Here is a 19,365-nt window from a genome sequence, read left to right as displayed (position 1 = left end):
AGTCACAAGTTTCTAGGAAAAAAAGCAAACAACCTATCGTCATTTAAATTTCTAGCTACAAATCTTTTAAAAATTATAAACACACATGCATATATATAGTTGTATTCTTGAGTATAATAGATCCTAAGACAGAGCTTGCCAAACCCACTGAATAATCAAAATTTCTTAGGGAGCTTTCTCAAAACACAAATTTCCAAAGCCCAAACCAGATATGTAGAATCAAAATCTGGGGTCTTTATTTTAATCTCTATTGAATTTTTTACAATATGTCTTATGTTTTGACTTTTTGTCCACAAGGCATGTGGATCTTAGCTCCCTGACCAGGGATTCAACCTGCGCCCCTGCACTGGAAGGGGAAGTCCACTGGGCCACCAGGGAAGTCCCCAAGTCTGGACTCTTTACTTTGGGAAAGGTCTTCCATAACTCTGATCACCAGCCAGTTTGTGAACTGTTGGTTTAGGGCACCCTCTGCCATAGCATCACATTTAACAATAACCTCAGATGGCAAAGGTGGATTGTTTTGTTTTTTCAATAGAGAATGATTCAAAATCCAACAGATACAAAAAAGCGGCAAACCTCTCTCATTCCTCCCTGTCCCCTAGCCATTCTTTTACTTTTTACGGTCAACCAGTATTTCCAGTTGCTCAACTGTCCTTTGAGGGATCCTTTAAGCACACACAGGCATATATAGGTATTTCCTTTACAAAAGGACAGCAGCAAACAAGACATTGTTATGTGAACAAACCAAGATTCGGGACAATGTGTATCTTGGAAATCTCCCCGTCAGTTCAGAACTTCCTTATTCTGTTTCAGCATGCATGGGATGTGCCACAGTGTGGGTGTAATGTCTTTGCTCAGTCCCCTTTCATCAGACACCTATGTGATTTCCAGTTTTTTGCTATAATCTTATACATATGTCATATCATACATGTCTGTCTATAGGCTAAATCTGTTCCCTGGACTTGGAAATGCTAAGTCAAAGGACACAAGCACTCTAATTCTGAGTGATACTGCCAAACTGCCCTCCCCAGAGGTTATAGCAATGTTTACTCCCACTTGTAATATGAAACAGGAGTTTAGATTTTACACTAAGCTGAACAGTGGCAATGGCTTGCTTCTAGATGCCTCCCTGAAAACATTATCCTTTTATAGCCTGGTGACATAACAAATGATGTTCTCAAGATACCTTCTTCACCATGAAAATCTGCCTAATTTTTCTATTACTAGTAGAGAATTTTCTATATGAAGCTCAAGAAAAAGAGCTGAGTGAAAGGAGAAGTTGAGGTTAAGGCAATTCTTGCCAAGCTGACACGCACTCTCTGTGAAGCTATTTTCCCTACTTCAGCATAAAAGAAGTTTATGCTTCTTTTAAATTAAAATTGTCCACTTACTACACAAAGTATTATTAATGTGAAAAATTAACCAGGTGCTCTTTATTATTTTAATTGACAAAAGCTCTATAAGTGTTGGATTTACCAGTTTTTGCACAAGTAAACTTTACTAAATAAAGACAGGGCACCCACAGGGACCCACTCTACAGCTAAGGGAAAACAACGTCAGGCAGAGGGCATGCTGAAGGGAGAATGAGCTACAGAAAGACAACAGGAATCTCTGTTATAATACAAAAAGAACACAGAAGGGAGGAAAAAAGGGAACACATTTTTAACTAAAAGAATTGACAATTTTATTTTCACATTTCACAATACAAATGAAAACTGTTTTTTCTGTCCCACGACTTCCTTCCAAAACTACTCTCTCTGATAGGAAGGGGAACAAGTTTTCCTTATCATGCTCTTAGAAAACACCCAGAGTCACAGCACCATGATCTCCTGGTTAAGTACAAGTAATACAAAACTGATACAAAGAGGCTCCCCAATCTCCTTATCTGTCTGGTCGGGTCATTCCTGGCCGGGTGGGCACCATCATGGGACGGGCAGGAGGTCTCATCATTGGGGGCCCGGGCATCATTGGCATGTGGCCTCCCATAGGCGGCCTCATTCCAGGAGCTGCAGGCAAAACAAAAAAGAAAAAAAGAGAGTCAAAAATACTACTTAGGAGAGCTTGATGGGACTTCATTTAAAGACAAAAAAAGAGCCCCCCCTGCAAAATGCTGGAAAAAAGACATACTTGACAGAAGAAATGCAACAAATCCATCACATCTGTAAATTACTTAGACATTCTCAAACAAAAAACAAAAAGGTCAACACAAGAACCATATGGGAATCATGATCTAATGATAGTAAGGGGGAAACTATTAATAGATTGTTTTCCAGAAATCACCAGGGACCAGTTCCCTAAATTGACCTTTTTTCTCACTCAGGGAAATTCACAGCTAAGTCACATGTTACTCAGTCAGCTCTTTTAATCACTTCTATGCACCATATAACCAGGAGCTAGTTCATGAATGTACACAGGCACAGAGGACAATCTTACCACTAAGCGTTTGTTCGGAGTTGTAGGAAAGGTGAGCAGGAGGCCCATGCTGAGAACCTGTTAGTAACCATACTTAGCTCAAGTCAAGAAAAATAATAGGCAATAATGTGATTTATAACAATTAGCACACACACACAAATCTGATTTTTCTAATGCATTTCAAAAACTAAAAATGAATTTTTTTTTAATGTGTCCCATCAATATAATACCAGCCAAATAAATGAGCCAGGGAAGGGAGGGCAAGCAGACAGGTGAGGGTTGGGGAGGAATACAGGCAGCTTCATGGGACTGGTAATGTTCCACTTTCTCAGCTGGGTGTTGGGTTCATGATATTAATTATATTACTATGCCTTATAATTTTCATGTTATATAGCTTCTTTTTAAATATCAGATTTTACCTAATCATTTTTCAATAAATCATTTTGATTATAATGATTCAAGAGAAAACTATATTTAAAGTTGAATATAGCCTTACCACAAAAAGCAAAACACAAATATATGCAAAAACACAAAATCCAACAGGTACAAAATTTAAGATAAATTTCAGCAGAAACAGAAAATATTAAAATTCTAAATATCTTATTAAAACTCCCTCCATAACATAACCTGTATTCAGCATTTTCTTACAAGAAACTGATCCAGACCAAAGACTAAAAATGAGGCCCCTGAAAACTTGTTTTCTTTGGTCTCCATAGAGCATTAAACTTTAATTGGTTGTCAGCACTGGCAACTAATATGTCTAATAACTAATAAGTATTCCTTTTTACATCTTTTTATTATGGAAATGTGTAACCATACACAAGCAGAGTAAAAAGAATATAATGAACATCCATGTACCCATCAACCAGCTTCAACAATTATCCACCCGTGGTCAACTTTGTTTTATCTTATCCCCACCCATTCTTACCCCTGCCCACTCCCCAACTACTCAATTATTTTTAATGAAATCCCATAACTTTATTATTTTAACCTGGCTAAAAATAACAACAAAATACTCAGGCAAACTGGCATCACCAAGCCTGTATTCTCAAATGTCAAGCACACACTGACACTGAGTTCTAGAAGCTTTCTTTACATGAGTCAAAGCACTTCCCAATTCACATCCCTAACCCCTCTAGGCATCTGAATTTGTGACCCCAATTTAAGAATGTAAAAGACATCTGAATCACTTAGACTGTGTTCTGGATTTACAAACCAGTAAGGCAGGACTTTTCCTTATCTAAACTTTCCCCCTCTAAATGACACCCACATCAAGCATACTGATCGCTTCTGACCAGGAGGCTACTATATTGTCTTATCAGTTGGGGTGTAGGCTTCTTATGTCACTTGTATGTACTCTAATTATTTATTCTGCAAACCAATGAAATATGAATACAGAACAAGAACTGTTTCTATAAAAACTACGCTGATTACTAAGAAAGACTCAACCAAATCATCCCCCCAGGGTACTCACAAATTTGGTAGGCGAGAAGATCATAAAAAATAGGAACTAAACTGCCTCACAAGGTCTCTAACCACTTCAAAGAAAAATGAAACTAAAGTTGGTAAAGGATGCATTATGAGTGTGGCTTACTGGTTTATGCAACAAACATATGGTGTTCCAGTCAGTATATTCATTGTCAAAGCAAAGGCCCTGACTGCGTATCAGAAAACTACAAACCAATGTATATTTATGTTTATGTTAAAATCAAATGTTTGAGGTACAAGTTTTTTCCCCTTTTGAATAAAAAACTACTAGGCCTAAGATCTTTTTCATAAATACTAATTAACCAAGTTAACCTGAAAGATTAAATCAGCAGTAGGGGGGCAGTTCTGCTCCAAACCAAAACTGAGGAAAGCAGCAGCCTAAGGATGTATCTACCCTTCTCCTCATTACAAACAGCCAAAAGTCAGGAGGGGCAAGGAAACAGGAGGGTCAGAGGAGAAGAAAAAAAGAGGTAGTCTTATCTTCCTTTCAGTTGCACAGGGTCTTTGGATACCATCCAATTACACTGATAAACCAAGTACTTCTTTTTACTATTATAGATTCACCAAATGTAATTTGTTGCAGTACATTTAGACAGCTAATTAAGAATTCTATTTAAATCAAAAGCTAGAACACAATGGAGCATCCAAGAAGGAAAGAGACCCAAACTTACCAGGTCCCACTGGCATCATCCCAGGAGGAGGGGGACCCATCATCGGCATCATGGGAGGGCCCCCCATGTGAGGTGCAGGCATCATCCCAGGGCGAGGAGGACCCGCTGAAATAAGAAATGGGCCTCAGACTGAGATATTCTTGTATATTAACAATTTCTTTTTAATGAAACAGGGCTTCATGACCTGGCCCAAATTCTGCAATAATTCTGTAACTTTTTATGATTTGTTTTATAACAGTAGATCGACAAAAATCAGCTGGCTACAGAACTTTAATTACTTTATGACTAAAAACAAGCCTGCCCAGACAGAAGTGTAAAGTGAAGATAAGTTCCCCAAGTTAAATTCCAAGTTTTAAATTTCAAACTCTATCCTCTGTTTAAAAAAAACAAAACAACAAAAAACTGATGATCTTAAGCTACAAGTATCTAATTTCAATTTCAGGTCTTTTTTTTTTTTAATCAAAACCTAGGTTTAAGAGAGTCTTTGGAAATATGATAATGTACATGCAGAGATATTCCTGACAGTATCTTTTACAACAGCAACAATCTGAAACAACTTACATATCCAACAGTAAGAAAATGGTGAGGTTAATCATGTACATTCATACCACTGCCTATTCTACTATTAAAAATAATGGAGTTGAGTGCCAGCCAGTCGGGACAGACTAGGGGAGAGAGATGACCTTAAGCTGCTGTGAGCCTGATCAGATCCCAGGATGGCAAGATTCCAAGAAGGGACTGGTGGGCCACTAGTGGTCTAGCCTACTTCTCTGTGTTTATATCCATGATTACTTACAGGACTGAATTTAGGTCTCTGAGTTCAATTTCTATCTGAACCCTTATAGGAGGGACAAAGAACTTAGGCCTAATTATTCTATCTCCACCTGTCTGTTCTGCAGAAACAACAAACCTCCCCAAACAGAAGAGTCCTTTGACCCACTCCTAACTATGCAATTTTTGTCTTTCTCAAGGTATATGTATATTGGTGTTAGATGGGTTACAAATTTGGGAGAGAGACTGAGGAGTTTATCAGCTGTTTCGGTCCTCCAGTGTTGCATTCATAGCAGTAAACAATTTAATACCTTAGCAACACCTCTTTATACATCAGCTCATTATCACAGGTACATTCAGAGCTATCCACTGTATCTGTCACAGACCCACTTGAGACCTAGTAATAGTGCAATAAGAATGTAACTCTAAAGATAATTCACAAATTATACCACTGAAGCTGTCATCTATTACTGTCTATATATCCACCAATGCAACGGACATGAACTTGGGCAAACTCCGGAAGATGGTGAGGGACAGGGAAGCCTGGCTTGCTGCAGTCCACAGGGTCACAAAGGGTCGGACATGACTGGATGACTGAACAACAACATTCATCTAATGAGCATTTGAAAGCCTACTGTGAGATAATCTAACAAAATCAAGGATAATCTTCCCAGTTACACCTACTAAGGTAAAAACTTTATACTTACGGAGACTGGGGGGAGGTGGGATCATTGCCCCTGCAGGAGGAGGAGCAGAGAATGGAGTAGGAGGTATCTTTCCTTGTTGAAATGCAGCAGCTTTGGAGAGAGTAAGCAAAAACAACAGTGAATAAGAATTCAACAACCCATTTAATTACTAAAATAACCACTTTCTTTTCAATCTTTAATGATCCCATTATTTCACTCTAAAAATCTTTCATCCAACATTACAACACCATGGTCAAAATCAACTTTAAGTACTCACCAGCTAAAACTGCAATTAACTGGTTTACTGATCTGGGTTTTTTAACCAAGTTTTATTTCATCACCATTCCTATGGCTAAATAACTATGTGAGACTAGTTAACTATAAGTGACCTCCCACCTATAAATGTTTTACCAAAGAGAAGCAGTCATCTTTGATCTGCAGATGTAGTTTATACTCAACTTAAGCTGCTCAGTTTTATTTGAAAAATGTGTGCTAAGTGCCCAGAGGCCAGGCTTTGTAAAATTTCAGTCCTTCCTATATATGCTTTCCTGCATCAAAACAATACACCATTTTGGTTTACCAGTTTTGAAATTAATGCACTGAGCTAAGAGATGTTAAAGAAAAAAGATTTCAAATTCAAAGCCAAGAGCCTGCTCTGAAGGAGATTATGATTTTTAAAAAATGTCCAATACAATTACAGTTTTTCTTTCAGATAACATGAGGCACAAATGCAAACAAAAGAAACTGAAGACTGTTTGTATTTGTCTTGGGAAAACAGTCATAAATAAACACTAAAATACACATGCATAAAGTCAATTCCTGAATATGCCTTTCTCAAGTCAGTGCAGTCTGCACCCCAGACACTCCCCCATTCCACTCTACCCTCACAGTGCAAAGGAAGTCAAATCACTCAAGGAGATCACTGATAATTCATGAAGATCAGATGCAAAAAATGACCCAGAGTAGAGATTTATGAATAGCTATTCACAAGCCCCCTAAGAGCCTATTCTCTCGAAGGGTTCATATCTCCCAACAAAGGCTTTTCCAGTCAGGAGACCTCCCACATCCTGCGCAGGACAGCTTGCAAAGACTGAAGAGGGAGTGGCAATGCCACTGGCTCAGTAGCAGACTCAACACAGCCATGAACATCATCAAGTCCGTCCCCAAGGGCTCACTTCTTCTCCTCTCAAAGTTTTTCATCAAAAACATTTACTCATCCTTACATTTTTTTTCCCAGATGAGATAATTTCTGAGATTTGCCCCTTAATAATCTAGGAAGGGGAAGGAAGTAGATGAAGGTATCTGGTGGCTCTCAACAAGAGGCAATTTTGCCCCTGTAGGGACATCAGGCAGTGCATGGAGATACTAGGAGCTACAGGCATCTAGTGGGTATAGGTCAGAGTTGCTGCTCAACAGCCTGTAGCGCATGAACAGCCCCCGACAAAGAATTATCAGGCCCCAAATATCAACAGCGCTAAGTTAGAGAACTTTGGTATAAACAAGACAATGCTGCAGCTGAAAGATACACGCGTGACAGCCACAGGAGGTTCTTTCTTTCAAGTTCTCCTTCTTCTGAGCTTAAAATTTTTCATGACAGTCTTGCTTAAAAAAAAAAAAGCAAACACCATGATCAAAGTCCACATTTGGCTGCCAGCAGTGGGTACAATGAACAACTGGAAAAGGCCATGTTTCAGATACGTTAGGATGATCAAGCATAAAAATACAGTATCTCTTTCTGGCAGTGCTTTGTACCTTACCACCCCAAACAACAAAAATGTTCCTAATTAAACGAGTATAGCATGTATGGCAAGAGTCCAAAACATATCCAGACTATTCTGTCATATCAGTTACGCCCTTTGTGACCAGTTATCTTTGTCAGGACGGGAAGAATAAGTCTCTCAAACTCTTCAAAGAGATCTACAAACTCACCTCTACCTTTTCCTACTGTAACAGGAAAACCAATCTAAAAATTACGAATCACAATAAAGGAGGTTATAAATTTGCTACAAAATCTGGTCCACATCAACAGAAACATTAGACAACTCATTCTTCTCTACCCAACTTCCTAGGCTAACCAGTATCTGATTGCTCTACCCTCAAAAATTAGTGTTTTCCTATATCCCCAAGAAACCAATGACTTTCCACTTCTTTCATTCAGCACATCAGCATGATCCTATTTATCATTCAGAATGAGCTGCTTCTCTGAAAAAACGAGAGACACAGAGACGAGGAAGAATGGGGCCATCTACCCCACCAGAGCAGGAGGCCGCAACGCACTTGTTTTGTCAATCAGGCTCTGAGCCTGCTCTTCCATCCACTTCTGATAGTAGTCTTTCACATTCTCCTTGTGCTTCCTACCACTGCAGTGTGTCTTCCTCACAGATGGCTGGAAAACAAAAGGGTAGTGATCAGTCAAAGAAACAAACAATCCCAAACCAGAAATTTTCTGAAGCCTTACCTTTTTGTGGGTAGCCTTGCTAAATTTAGCAGCTTTAGCTGGGTGCCAAAGCATCACTAAAAACATTTTCCAGCAATGTACTGTGGTAATTTACCTTCTGTATTTATTATCTAAACCTGGGGTCAGAAAACTATGGCCCATGGGCCAGCCACCTGATTTTGTGGAAAAGAAATACTGAAACACAGCGGTATTCGTTTCTTTATGGATCGTCTACGTCTTCTCTCCACAACAGCAGAGTTGAGTAACTGCAACAAAGACTGTATGGCCCACAAACCTAAAATAATTACAATCTGGCATGTGAAGAAAAAGTCTGCAATCCACTGATCTAAAACACAATATTATGTGTTTTAGGTTACTTTCTTAGGTTACTCTATGGAAAAACAATATAGCTTACATACATTTAAATAACAGTTTACGGAAATATGGTCTTTTAAAGGACCATAGGTCTAGAACATAGATTCTATGTGAATCCCTCAGAACTGTAGCTCATCTAACAGTTTTATTGAGATAAAACTGACATAAGATAAACTTCACACACTTAACCTTTTGTCTTAAGTCAACATTTATTTAACTTTTACTACATGCCAGACACCATGCTACGTACTTTACAAGTAGTGCCTCAATCTCCCTAAGACCACATGTGCACAATACAGCGAAATACTAATCAGAAAGAATGAACTGCTGATATATGCAATACAGACAAATCTCAAACCATGCTGAGCAAAAGAAATCAAACATACAGAGTATATAAGCCTCCATTCATATAAAGTTTAAAATCAGTAATAATGATCTTTAGTCATAAAAGCCAGATCAGTCAGGGTCGGGGTGCACAGGGACTCACTACAAAAGAGCACAGGAGAACCTTCTGGAGTGACAGAAATGTTCTAAGTCTTGATGCATAGAGCAAGCTGTAATCATCTGACGTATCATCAAACTGTACACTCAAAATACATGCATTTAACTGAATATATGTAATTCAATAAAATTGATTTTAAAAATCACAAGGTTATCATCTTTTATTTATGCCTAAAGATGTGTCTCAAAAGACATGTTAAGTAGCAAACCAAGGCCTGGAATCCAGATCGCATTCAGATGCACCTCATGACTGCCTTCCTCCCTCTTACCTCTCTCCACATGACTGCTTCAGCCATAGCAGATATGACCACTATCACAGGAGCAAAAGCTGTGTATCTCAGAAACTGGTGTACATCTCAAAATATTAATACCATTCCCTGTCTCCCAGTCACTGCTTACACTAATACCACAATGATGCCTTAAGCTTAATAACAAAATCATGCCTAAGAACCAGCAAAAAGTTAGAGCACTGAATCTTCTATACATTTCAAAGTCCACCACAGAGACTGCTTCAGTCACCATGGAAACTTACTTTCACAAGGTATCTTGTTAGAAAAACAGTATTATAGGGATTCCTGACATGTCTTATAAAGAGATATTTACTATAAAGAGAGACTTTTCCACTCTCTGAATTCTAGCATTAGCAAGCAGAGTGAGTATACGACAAAATAGCACTGGAAAAGGGTAGAAAGGCATAGCCTCCCAAACAAACTTCAGAAAATTATGATGAAGGGTTTGACCTAGAGAGGGGGTTAGGGACACAAAGACAAAACAAAACAGGCAGAGCTCTGTAGGCAAGCTACTACTAATACCAAATGACTGAGAGGTCTCCTCCAAGGTGTAATAATATAATATTTACAACTATTATTTCTTTAGGAGGAAGAAATACATATTCCATAAATCTACTAATGCTGAATTATAGCTGACCATATGTTAGAATTCCAAACGAAGTGACAACAGAGAAATAATCAGTTAACTTCTTGCAGCTACTATTCATGATGACATCATGACTGAATTCTGGTTTAATCAGGTCTCTGATTAAAAAAGTTGAGAGCTGCAGTTCTCAAGGTGTGGCTCACAGACACCATTCAAAGTGCAAGACAGACCAGTGACTTTTAATGTTAAGACCACTTGACACGGTTTAGATTCTACACTGCAACTATGCATTGAGTTTTGGTGCAGTAATACAAGAATATTAAAGAATATCCACAAATGTTTCAAAACGATATTAAAGTACTTCTAGCTCCTACATACATGTGAGGTTGGATTCTTCATATACTTCAACCAAAACAAGGTGTGACAGATTTAGATTTAAAGTAGAAGACAATTAAGTCAGATGTTACAGAAGAGTCCAAAAAGTTCATGCCATTTTTCACACTAAATTTTTTCTTTTGGAAAATAGCTATTTTTCACTTTTAAAGTGTTATTTCTGTTATCTTTACCTTAAATGAATTAATATTTTTAAGTAACTTCAAATACAGAAAATTTTAATGGAGAAAAATCATTTAACCTACCATCCAGTAATTTCTAAGCATGTAAAGGGACCGTGAAACAAAAAATTTGAGAGCTGCTGGCATAGAAGCTTTGGAGTTAGACTGCTTGGCTCATCTTCCACCTCTACACAACTTAATGGTTTTGTAACATCCAGTTATTTATCCATGCTACCTCAGTTTCCCTCTCTGTAAAATGGGAGATAATACTAACTTCATAGGATTATCATGAGCATTAAACAAAATGATACTGTAAAGCATTTGGAACACTGCCTGACACACAATATTCAATCTTAGTAGTTGTTGTTATCTATTAATTATTTTTTAATCAAAAAATTCTCCTCAAAATGTACGCATTTCTTTCCAATTTAGTCAAACACTTGAGACCCTTGACACAAACAAATATTAGAACCTCAGGACATTTTCCTAGAGTTTTTACTTGTCACAAACTTTTTTCTTCATCTTTAAACTTGCTAAAGCTTTTATTATTTTGGGTCTCCACTGAAAACACTGACTGATGGAAGATTAACTTTGAATTATAAATACAGTTACAGGAAGGGTGGAAAAACAAACACCCCAAGTAGTTTCTTCAAGCAGTAGCCCTCAAACCAAAGCGAGATGAAAAGCAGAAATTACAAAATTCTTAAAAAATCTTATTTATTACATACAAGGCTTTGCTTAGGTTTTCTTTTATTAAAAAAAAAAGTAACAGTTTTATTGAGCTATAATTCACAGGCCACACAATTTACAAATAAATTTAAAGTTACAAAATAATGGCTTTGATATTTCCCTTGAGTTGTACAATTATCTATTTTATACATAGTAGTTTAAAACTCTTAATCCCTTATCCTTATCTTGCCTCTCCCCACTTCTCTCTCCTTACTGGTAACCACTAGTTTTTCTCTGTATCAGTGAGTCTGTTTGTTTTATTATATACATCCGTTTTGCTTTATTTTTTTGGTTCCACGTATAAATGAGAACAGAGAATATGTTTCTTTGACAACCTTATTTCACTAAGCATAAGACTCTCTAAGTCCATCCACGTTGTTGCAAATGGCAGGCACACGGTTTTTTGAAACTGAAAAGAACCACTACTTACAGAATCATGGGTGAGGTATGTGTCGCAGTAGTCACAATAAAATCTGGAAAAAGGAGGGGGATAGAGGAAAAAAGAGATGACAACCAGTTAATAGATGCCCATCAGAGCTGCTAGTCACTGAAGCTGAAATATAAAATAAAAGACGTATTTACGATATGAAGATATCAAACAAAACGTCCTGACACAAGTCAAGCTTTTTGGCTACCTCTGCGGATTCCACCTCCGCACTCGAAAAGGACTAACGAGAAATCCGGGTCGTCCTTCCTTCCCCTGACCCGCTCGCTCCCCCAGAGGCTACCGGAGCCAGAACCCGCTCTGCGTTCTCCCGCAGGGAGACAATTAGTAACCGTGGCCGCGAACACGCAAATACAGGCCCCCCACTCACTTAGGCATGTTGCTCCACAGGCCGTTAGCAACTCCGTTCCGCGCCGCCTGGAAGTGACCCGCTCAGTCAGCGCCGACGCAGCGGAAGTGACGAGCCCAACGCGACTTCAGAAATCCAATCCCAGTCATCCAATCCTCCAGCTGCGTTGCGCAGGCGGTAACGGCGTCGTGGGCGGGGCGAGGGGTGGGGCTTGTCCTGCTCGTCTCTTCACCTAGATGAAGGCGGAAAGAGGGGGTACCGAGAGTCGCGGCGAGGTTCAGTAGTCGGTCTCGAAGCCGACATTCTCTATCCTCCCGGAAGTATGTTCACCCTGGTATAAATGCTGAGAAGACAACAGTGAACAAAACAGGCAAACATCCTTGCCCTCGTGGAGTTGATATTCGAGTTGGGGAGGACCATAAAGTTAGTAGGTAGTGGGTTAGATGGGGCCAAGTTGCAATACAGTAAGGGAGGGAGGGAATGAAGCATGAAAGAGTCCAATTTGGAATAAGACAGAGAAAGCTTCCTGACAAAGTGACAACTGAGAAATGACAGGTTTCTTAAAACAAGAAACCCAGGCGGAAGCCGGTTTACGTACCGTCTCTTTGTGAGCTCTTTAACCCCTGGAGGAGGCAGAATCCCCAGTTTCAAATCCGGTCGCTGCTTCTTAGCTATGCTACATAGGCTACTTATAATGGAGTAGCATATAAGTATACTTATTAAACTTTCTGAACCTCAATTTCCTCATCTGCAAAATATGGATAATAGTTCTTACTTGTGGAGTCAGGATGAATTAGATGTGGAAATGTTTGTACAGAATTCACTACAATGCGCATACTAAGCCCTCCACAAATGAAAGTTATCTTTACATAGGAGGAAACTATTAGACGTCATTTGTCCAGTGTTGCAACTCTTTTAGAAATTGTCTAGCAGGTTTTTCTGGTACGCAGTGGAAAACAAAACAAAAAAAAGTGCCTTGTCCAGGGAATTCCCTGGTGGCCTAGTGGTTAGGATTCTGGGCTTTCATTGCCATGGCCCAGGTTCAATTCCTGGTAGGAGAACTGAGCCAAGTATCTGGCAAGAAAAAAAAAAAAGCTTGTCCATAGGTATAACCTGTTCTAGTAACAAGGCAAAACTTTCTGCCTGGTGTATCAGACTCCGAAATGGCCTGACCCTTCTTTCAGAAAAAGGAAATAGTGTTAGGAACTGGAAGGAGCTCTTGCTTCTTTTGTTCCATATTTATCAATGGTGCAGTTGCAACCAAAATAATAATAATTGGTGCTTTATTTGACAGTTGACTATGTCCTAGGTGCTTGTGTTGACTGGGAAAAAAAAAAGCACAGCCTTAAAGTTGAGAGTTATGTTTTATTTATTGGATAAAACTGAGAGCTTAAACCCAGAAGACAGCCTCTGAGGGACTGCTTGGAAGAGGTAAGAGAGAATCCAGAATATATAGGAGTTTTGCAAAGAAAAAAAAAAGTAATTAAAGAAAACCAGACATCTCAAGTTAATGAATTCATCACTTTTCTATGTATGGGAAGAGGCAAGAGTCTGGACATATTGAAATTATTCCTCTGACATGCATCTTCACTATCTAGGGCCAGTAGCCTGCCTTTCTCCACCCTGAATCCACTCAGTGTGCACACTGAGAGTGCCTACAGTGGCTGCTGGCTTGATGGCACAACATCTTTTGTTTGTTGATATGGCAAGCAACATTTTCCATTCACAGTTTAAATGCACTACTTATTTAATCTATTCAACAACACTGTTATTCATATTTCAGACGAGGAAACTGAGCTTTAACAAGGTTAAATACACCACAAAATTTATTTTCTGGTCTTAGAAGTTAACTGCTCAATGAAGTTGTCAGGCTTTCACCGCCCCTAGTACAGTGCTTCATTTTACCGTCATTGGTGTGGAACAATCAACTATTATGTGTTTCCTGATCAGAGGCTAACATTAATAGACACCATCAGCTATGATATATTTTTACCAAAAATACTTAACCTGGATCTAACAAAGCATGTAGTAGGATAGGCAAGAGGATCTAAAGGAAAGCAAAAGGCAGTGAACAAATTGAGAAGGTGGTACATTGTATAAAACAACTGGCCTTTTTAAATTAAAAAAAATGTGTCTTTCTACATTAAAATATTTTTGAGAGACATAGCAACCAGATGTAGTGTGTGGTCCAGGGTTAGATCTTAGTTTGGACAAACCAGCTATGAAGAACATTTTGGGGAAACTGGGCGTTAATGTTACAGTGCTGCTAACCCACCTTCGTCCAGACAGCCTGAGTTGACTCTTCTTGAAGGGGAAGGTTCGTGAGTTATGTTTGGATTTTTTTCCTCCTCCCTCTTTGTCCTGATCGTGAGCCTGTTTTAACCTCAAAGCCATTCCTCATCTTCCTCAGCTCTTTTCAGTATGGCAGCAGGGAGCCGTCCACATAAGGAAAGGCTACATGTCCTGGACTCCTGGGCTGACTGGGCACCACTCTGAGTTGCTGGGCCCCATTAATGGTAGACACTTCTGGAGATTAGACGGATCAAGGAAGAAGCCAGAGTATCCCCACCCTCATCCTGTCCCCAAACAAAGGATCCATCCCCACCCCCAAACCTCAAGCTCTCTCCTCCTATCTCTCTGGCTCCAACTTTAAGCAGATGATCCCAGCCCCATGGTGACACCATGACCTTCTTCTGCCTCTCAGTTTAAGGGAGGCAGTAACTTCTTGCTATTGCTCATCTTTGAGTTACTTCACTGTTCTGTGTTTCACTTTTTATCCCTGCCAACACCTACATAAACTAATTCTCAGTTTTAACTTCCCTGATGTTCCAGTGGTTAATAATCCACCTTCCAATGCAGAAGGCATGGGTTCTATCCCTGGTTGGGGAACTAAGATTCCACTTGCAGTGAAGCCTGCATGCCACAACTAGAGAGCTCAAGTGCCACAGCTACTGAGCCCCTGTGCTCTAGAACTCACACACCGAAACTAAACACCGACACAGCAAACAAATCAATATCCAAAAGATAAATACTTAAGAGTGATCTCTTCCAGAACCCAGAGGATGACCTTACTGTGGAGTCCTATCCCAAGATCACAGGTCAAGGCCTTGTACCAAGGCCACAGATCTGGACCCCATCTCCAAGGTCATTTACGGAACTGACTGAACCCCACTGTAACCATTGCCAAAAGTGCCCCGATCCTTAATGGCCAGCTCCTTGACCCCATATTAGGCAAAAATGCCTATCCCAGTACTCACCCTATGGCACCCTAACCTAATGCCACCCTTGCAGTCGGAATTTTCTTTGTCTTGAGACTAGAAAAATGGGCTACCAACCCAAGAAAAGCGTCGACTCTCCCTTGAGCCGGCCCACTGTTCTAACAGTGTCCCTTCGACTCTCCCTGGTCTGTCAGGAGGTCAGCCCGCTGTGCTCAAAGTACCCATGTTAATCTCCACTCTTTGCTCTCAATAAGCTCGCTCCTTTCTGAAATACTCTGTGTCTGGAAATTCTTTTCCAACTAGCAACTCTTAGTTCCAAGGGGTTATCTCCTCACAGCTTGCCTATGGCCCTGTCATCTTGTAAAGGATTGCTTTTCTCACTTTTCCTCTGTGTGTCACAGGCAACTAAGAGAGCTTGTTTGTTACCCTCTTTCCCCTAGATCTTTGGTGAAAATCCCAAGTGAGCTTGAAATGCCTTACAACACTTTGTGGGATATTCTAAAAACTTACAATGTTTGCAATCTACTTTATAATGCATCCATGTTTTTTAATTTTTCTTAAGGTTATTTCACACTTAAAATGAATTTTACTTATTTAATTTTGAATGGGTAATAATATGAAAGTTAAAGTTAGTCACTCAGTTGTGTTTGACTCTTTGCAATGCCATGGACTGTAGCCTGCCACGCTCCTCTGTCCATGGAATTCTCCAAGCAAGAGTCCTGGAGTGGGTTCTCATTTCCTTCTCCAAGGGATCTTCCCAACCCAGGGATTGAACCTGGGTCTCCTGCATGGCAGGCAAATTCTTTACCGTCTGAGCCACCATATGGTGCAAAATTAGAAAACCACAGAAGAGTATCCGCCCCAGGCACACCCCTCTTACCAGTTTCTTGCGTGTCCTTCCAGAGATAGACTATGCATGTACAAACATAAAGGATGTTTCCTGTTCCTATTTTTTAAATGCACAATATTTCACTGTGAAGAGGACATGGCATCCACTCCGGTATTCTTACCTGGAGAATCACATGGACAGAGGAGCCTGGTGGGCTATACAGCCCATGGCGCTGCAAAGAGTTCATTGAACACTAATGAACTGACTGAGCACAGACGTAGTATTTCATTGCGTGAATGTACCTCAATTTATTAAATCCTCTATTGATGAACATTTTATTTTCTTGGGCTCCAAAATCACTGCAGACAGTGACTGCAGCCATGAAATTAAAAGACACTTCCTCCTTGGAAGGAAAGGTGTGACAAACCTAGACAGCATATTAAAAAGCAGACATCACTTTGCCAACAAAATCCATATCGTCAAAGCTATAGTTTCTCCAGTGGTTATGTACAGATGTGAGAGCTGGACCATAAAGAAGGCTGAGCCCTGAAGAATGGATGCTTCCAAATTGCAGTGCAGGAGAAGACTCTTGAGAGTCCCTTGGACTGCAGGGAGATCAAACCAGTCAATCCTAAAGGAAATCAACCCTGAATATGCATTGGAAAGATTGATGCTGAAGCTGAAGCTCCAATACTTTGGCCACCTGATGCAAAGAGCTGTCTCACTAGAAACAACCCTGATGCTGGGAGAGATTGTAGGCAATGGGTGAAGGGGGGTGGCAGAGGATGAGATGGTTAAATAGTGTCACTGACTCAATGGACATGAATTTGAGCAAACTCCAGGAGATGGTGAAGGACAGAGGAACCTGGCATACTGCAGTCCATGAGGTCACAAAGAGCCAGATATAACTTCGTGACTGAACAACGACAATAAATTGATGAACATAAATTGTTTCCTGTCTGGCTATTACCGGATGCTGCCATACATGGTTAAATGCCACATATCCAAATATATTTGTAGGATAAATTTCTCTAACTGGAATTACTGAGTTAAGGAGCTTTGCTTTTATAAGTTTGAACTACTAAAGCCCACATGCTCTAGAGTCTGTGCTCTGCAACAAGAGTAGCCACCATGATGAGACGCCTACAGACCATAACAAAGGGTAGCCCCCACTCGCCACAACTAGAGAAAGCCCTTATGCAGCATCCAAGACCCAGCACAGCCATGAATAAATGAGTAACAGTGCCACTCAAACTTCAGGGAGTGAGAAAGATTCAAGAGTTGGGGAAATACTGTTTTCAAAGAAGTACGAGGAAGCATTCTGGGCCAAGAATGGTATGTACAGCTGCCACTGTTAGTCATATCTAGGCCAGTTTGCAAAGCCGTATCAAAGAAAATGCCAGTTTAAGGTGGTAATTTCCACTTTCACTACCAGAGGACTAGAGTCATGTACCTTAGCAACCTATTCCTCCCCTCCCCACTCTCCCACTCCCCATGCTAAGGCACAGAAGGTAATATTCAGTTATTCAGTATTTATTCAAGAAACATTTAGTGAGCATTCACTTGGTGTTCAGGTCTGTATTGTCCACTATCAATAAGAAAATAAATAACACACTGTACCACCATCAAGTTTAAAGTAGGAGATAAGACTTCAACAGATAATTAAAGCATTATGTGGTATATGAATATTCATGAAGAAGTAGTGTGGTGTAGTGGTAATGAACACAGCTTCTAAATCCAAATTGCTTATTGCTTTGACTTTGGGGAAGTTGCTTGACATTTCTTTGTCTCCACTTCCTCATCTGTAAAATGGGGACAGTAATAGTACCTACTTCATAGGGTTGTGGCTGTGAGGAGTGAATGAGATCATTTTTGTAAAGCATTGAATACATGGTAAGCCTACAGCAATTGATGGATAGTGTTGGCGCTGTCAGTAATAAGAAAGGTACTAAAACTCCAGAGCTCATGAATTCCACATCCAGAAATCCTTCCAGGCCACTTCTGAGCCACATAAGAGATGACCTGTGGAGCTCAGAGGCATTTTCCCTCTCCCTCCAGTAAGAGATCTCAACCTTATCTTGCAACCCTCACTGGATGCTGAGTCTCCTACTAGGCGCTCTTTACAACCTGCAATTCTTTGTTCCACCGCCAGACCTCAGGGCCCCAAAGTGCAGGGGAAAGACTGAACCCGGGAGGTGGACTTGCCTGTGCACTTTGCGCTGTGCATTCATAGATGCCTCGCTGGGGAAGGTCTACCCTTGTGGCCTTGCCCCTTAACTTCTCTTTGAACTGAGATGTCATTACGGTTAAGTGGACTCAGAAAGCTACAATTTGATTTCTTTTTTTGGACAGGAAAGTAGGATTTATTGGTGGGCAGGAGTAAGGAGGGGATAGCACCAAGGTTATCAGGAGTGCGGGGCCCCCACCCTTCCAGGGGGCCATGATTGGGGGTGTATTTGGCCCCACAGCCTCTGGGATGAGCCACTTTTCTGCCGTGTTTTCAAATTCATCCCCATTGAATTTACTAAGTCCCCACTTAGAGATTCGGGTCTTCTGGCCGTCAGGGAATTTGAATGTGGCCTGTGGAGATCAAACCAGTCAATCCTAAAGGAAATCAGTCCTGAATATTCATTGGAAGGACTGATGCTGAAGCTGAAACTCCAATACCTGCTGCAAAGAACTGACTCTTTGGAAAAGACCCTGATGCTGGGAAAGATTGAAGGCAGGAGGAGAAGGGGACGACAGAGGACGAGATGGTTGGATGGCATCACTGACTCGATGGACGTGAGTCTGAGCAAGCTCTGGGAGTTGGTGATGGACAGGGAAGCCTGGCATGCTGCAGTCCATGGGGTAGCAAAGAGACATGACTGAGCAACTGAACTGACTGTGGACGGCGTCAGTCACATGCTGTTTGTTCTGCAGCTTGGTGGGGATGGACATTATGATTTGGCCAATGTGGACCCTGGCCACTGTGCCCTAAGCTTTCCAAAGGCACCACACTTACCTGCCTGGAGCCTGATTACA

General features: G+C 40.4%; 1 protein-coding gene and 1 non-coding gene across 2 annotated transcripts; one reads left to right on the top strand and one right to left on the bottom strand.

The window, feature by feature from the left end:
• Positions 1-1,659: 1,659 nt before the first annotated feature.
• Positions 1,660-12,450, bottom strand: SNRPC (small nuclear ribonucleoprotein polypeptide C). Its single transcript, XM_019985631.2, has 6 exons — positions 12,316-12,450; positions 11,931-11,973; positions 8,306-8,414; positions 6,050-6,139; positions 4,572-4,676; positions 1,660-2,006 (listed from the first exon to the last, which is right to left on the bottom strand). Exons 1-6 carry the CDS (start codon positions 12,321-12,323, stop codon positions 1,882-1,884), a joined length of 480 nt encoding a protein of 159 aa, XP_019841190.1. The 5' UTR covers positions 12,324-12,450; the 3' UTR covers positions 1,660-1,881.
• Positions 12,451-13,193: 743 nt separating this feature from the next.
• Positions 13,194-13,256, top strand: LOC139179160 (U7 small nuclear RNA). The gene has a single exon (XR_011563587.1). It is a non-coding gene; the product is annotated as a U7 small nuclear RNA (small nuclear RNA).
• The last annotated feature ends 6,109 nt before the right edge of the window (positions 13,257-19,365 follow it).

The sequence above is a fragment of the Bos indicus genome, chromosome 23, assembly GCF_029378745.1.
Source record: "Bos indicus isolate NIAB-ARS_2022 breed Sahiwal x Tharparkar chromosome 23, NIAB-ARS_B.indTharparkar_mat_pri_1.0, whole genome shotgun sequence".
Lineage (NCBI taxonomy): Eukaryota > Metazoa > Chordata > Mammalia > Artiodactyla > Bovidae > Bos > Bos indicus.
This window is presented reverse-complemented; position numbering and strand designations above follow the sequence as displayed.

Bases quoted from the DNA above. Each gene is read 5' to 3' on its own strand.
- SNRPC (XM_019985631.2), bottom strand. The intron at 6,140-8,305 runs GTGCGTTGCGGC...CTCTCTCCAAAG, and splicing joins GAGCCTGATTGACAAAACAA to CTGCTGCATTTCAACAAGGA. The intron at 2,007-4,571 runs GTAAGTTTGGGT...TTTTGCCTGCAG, and splicing joins GATGATGCCAGTGGGACCTG to CTCCTGGAATGAGGCCGCCT.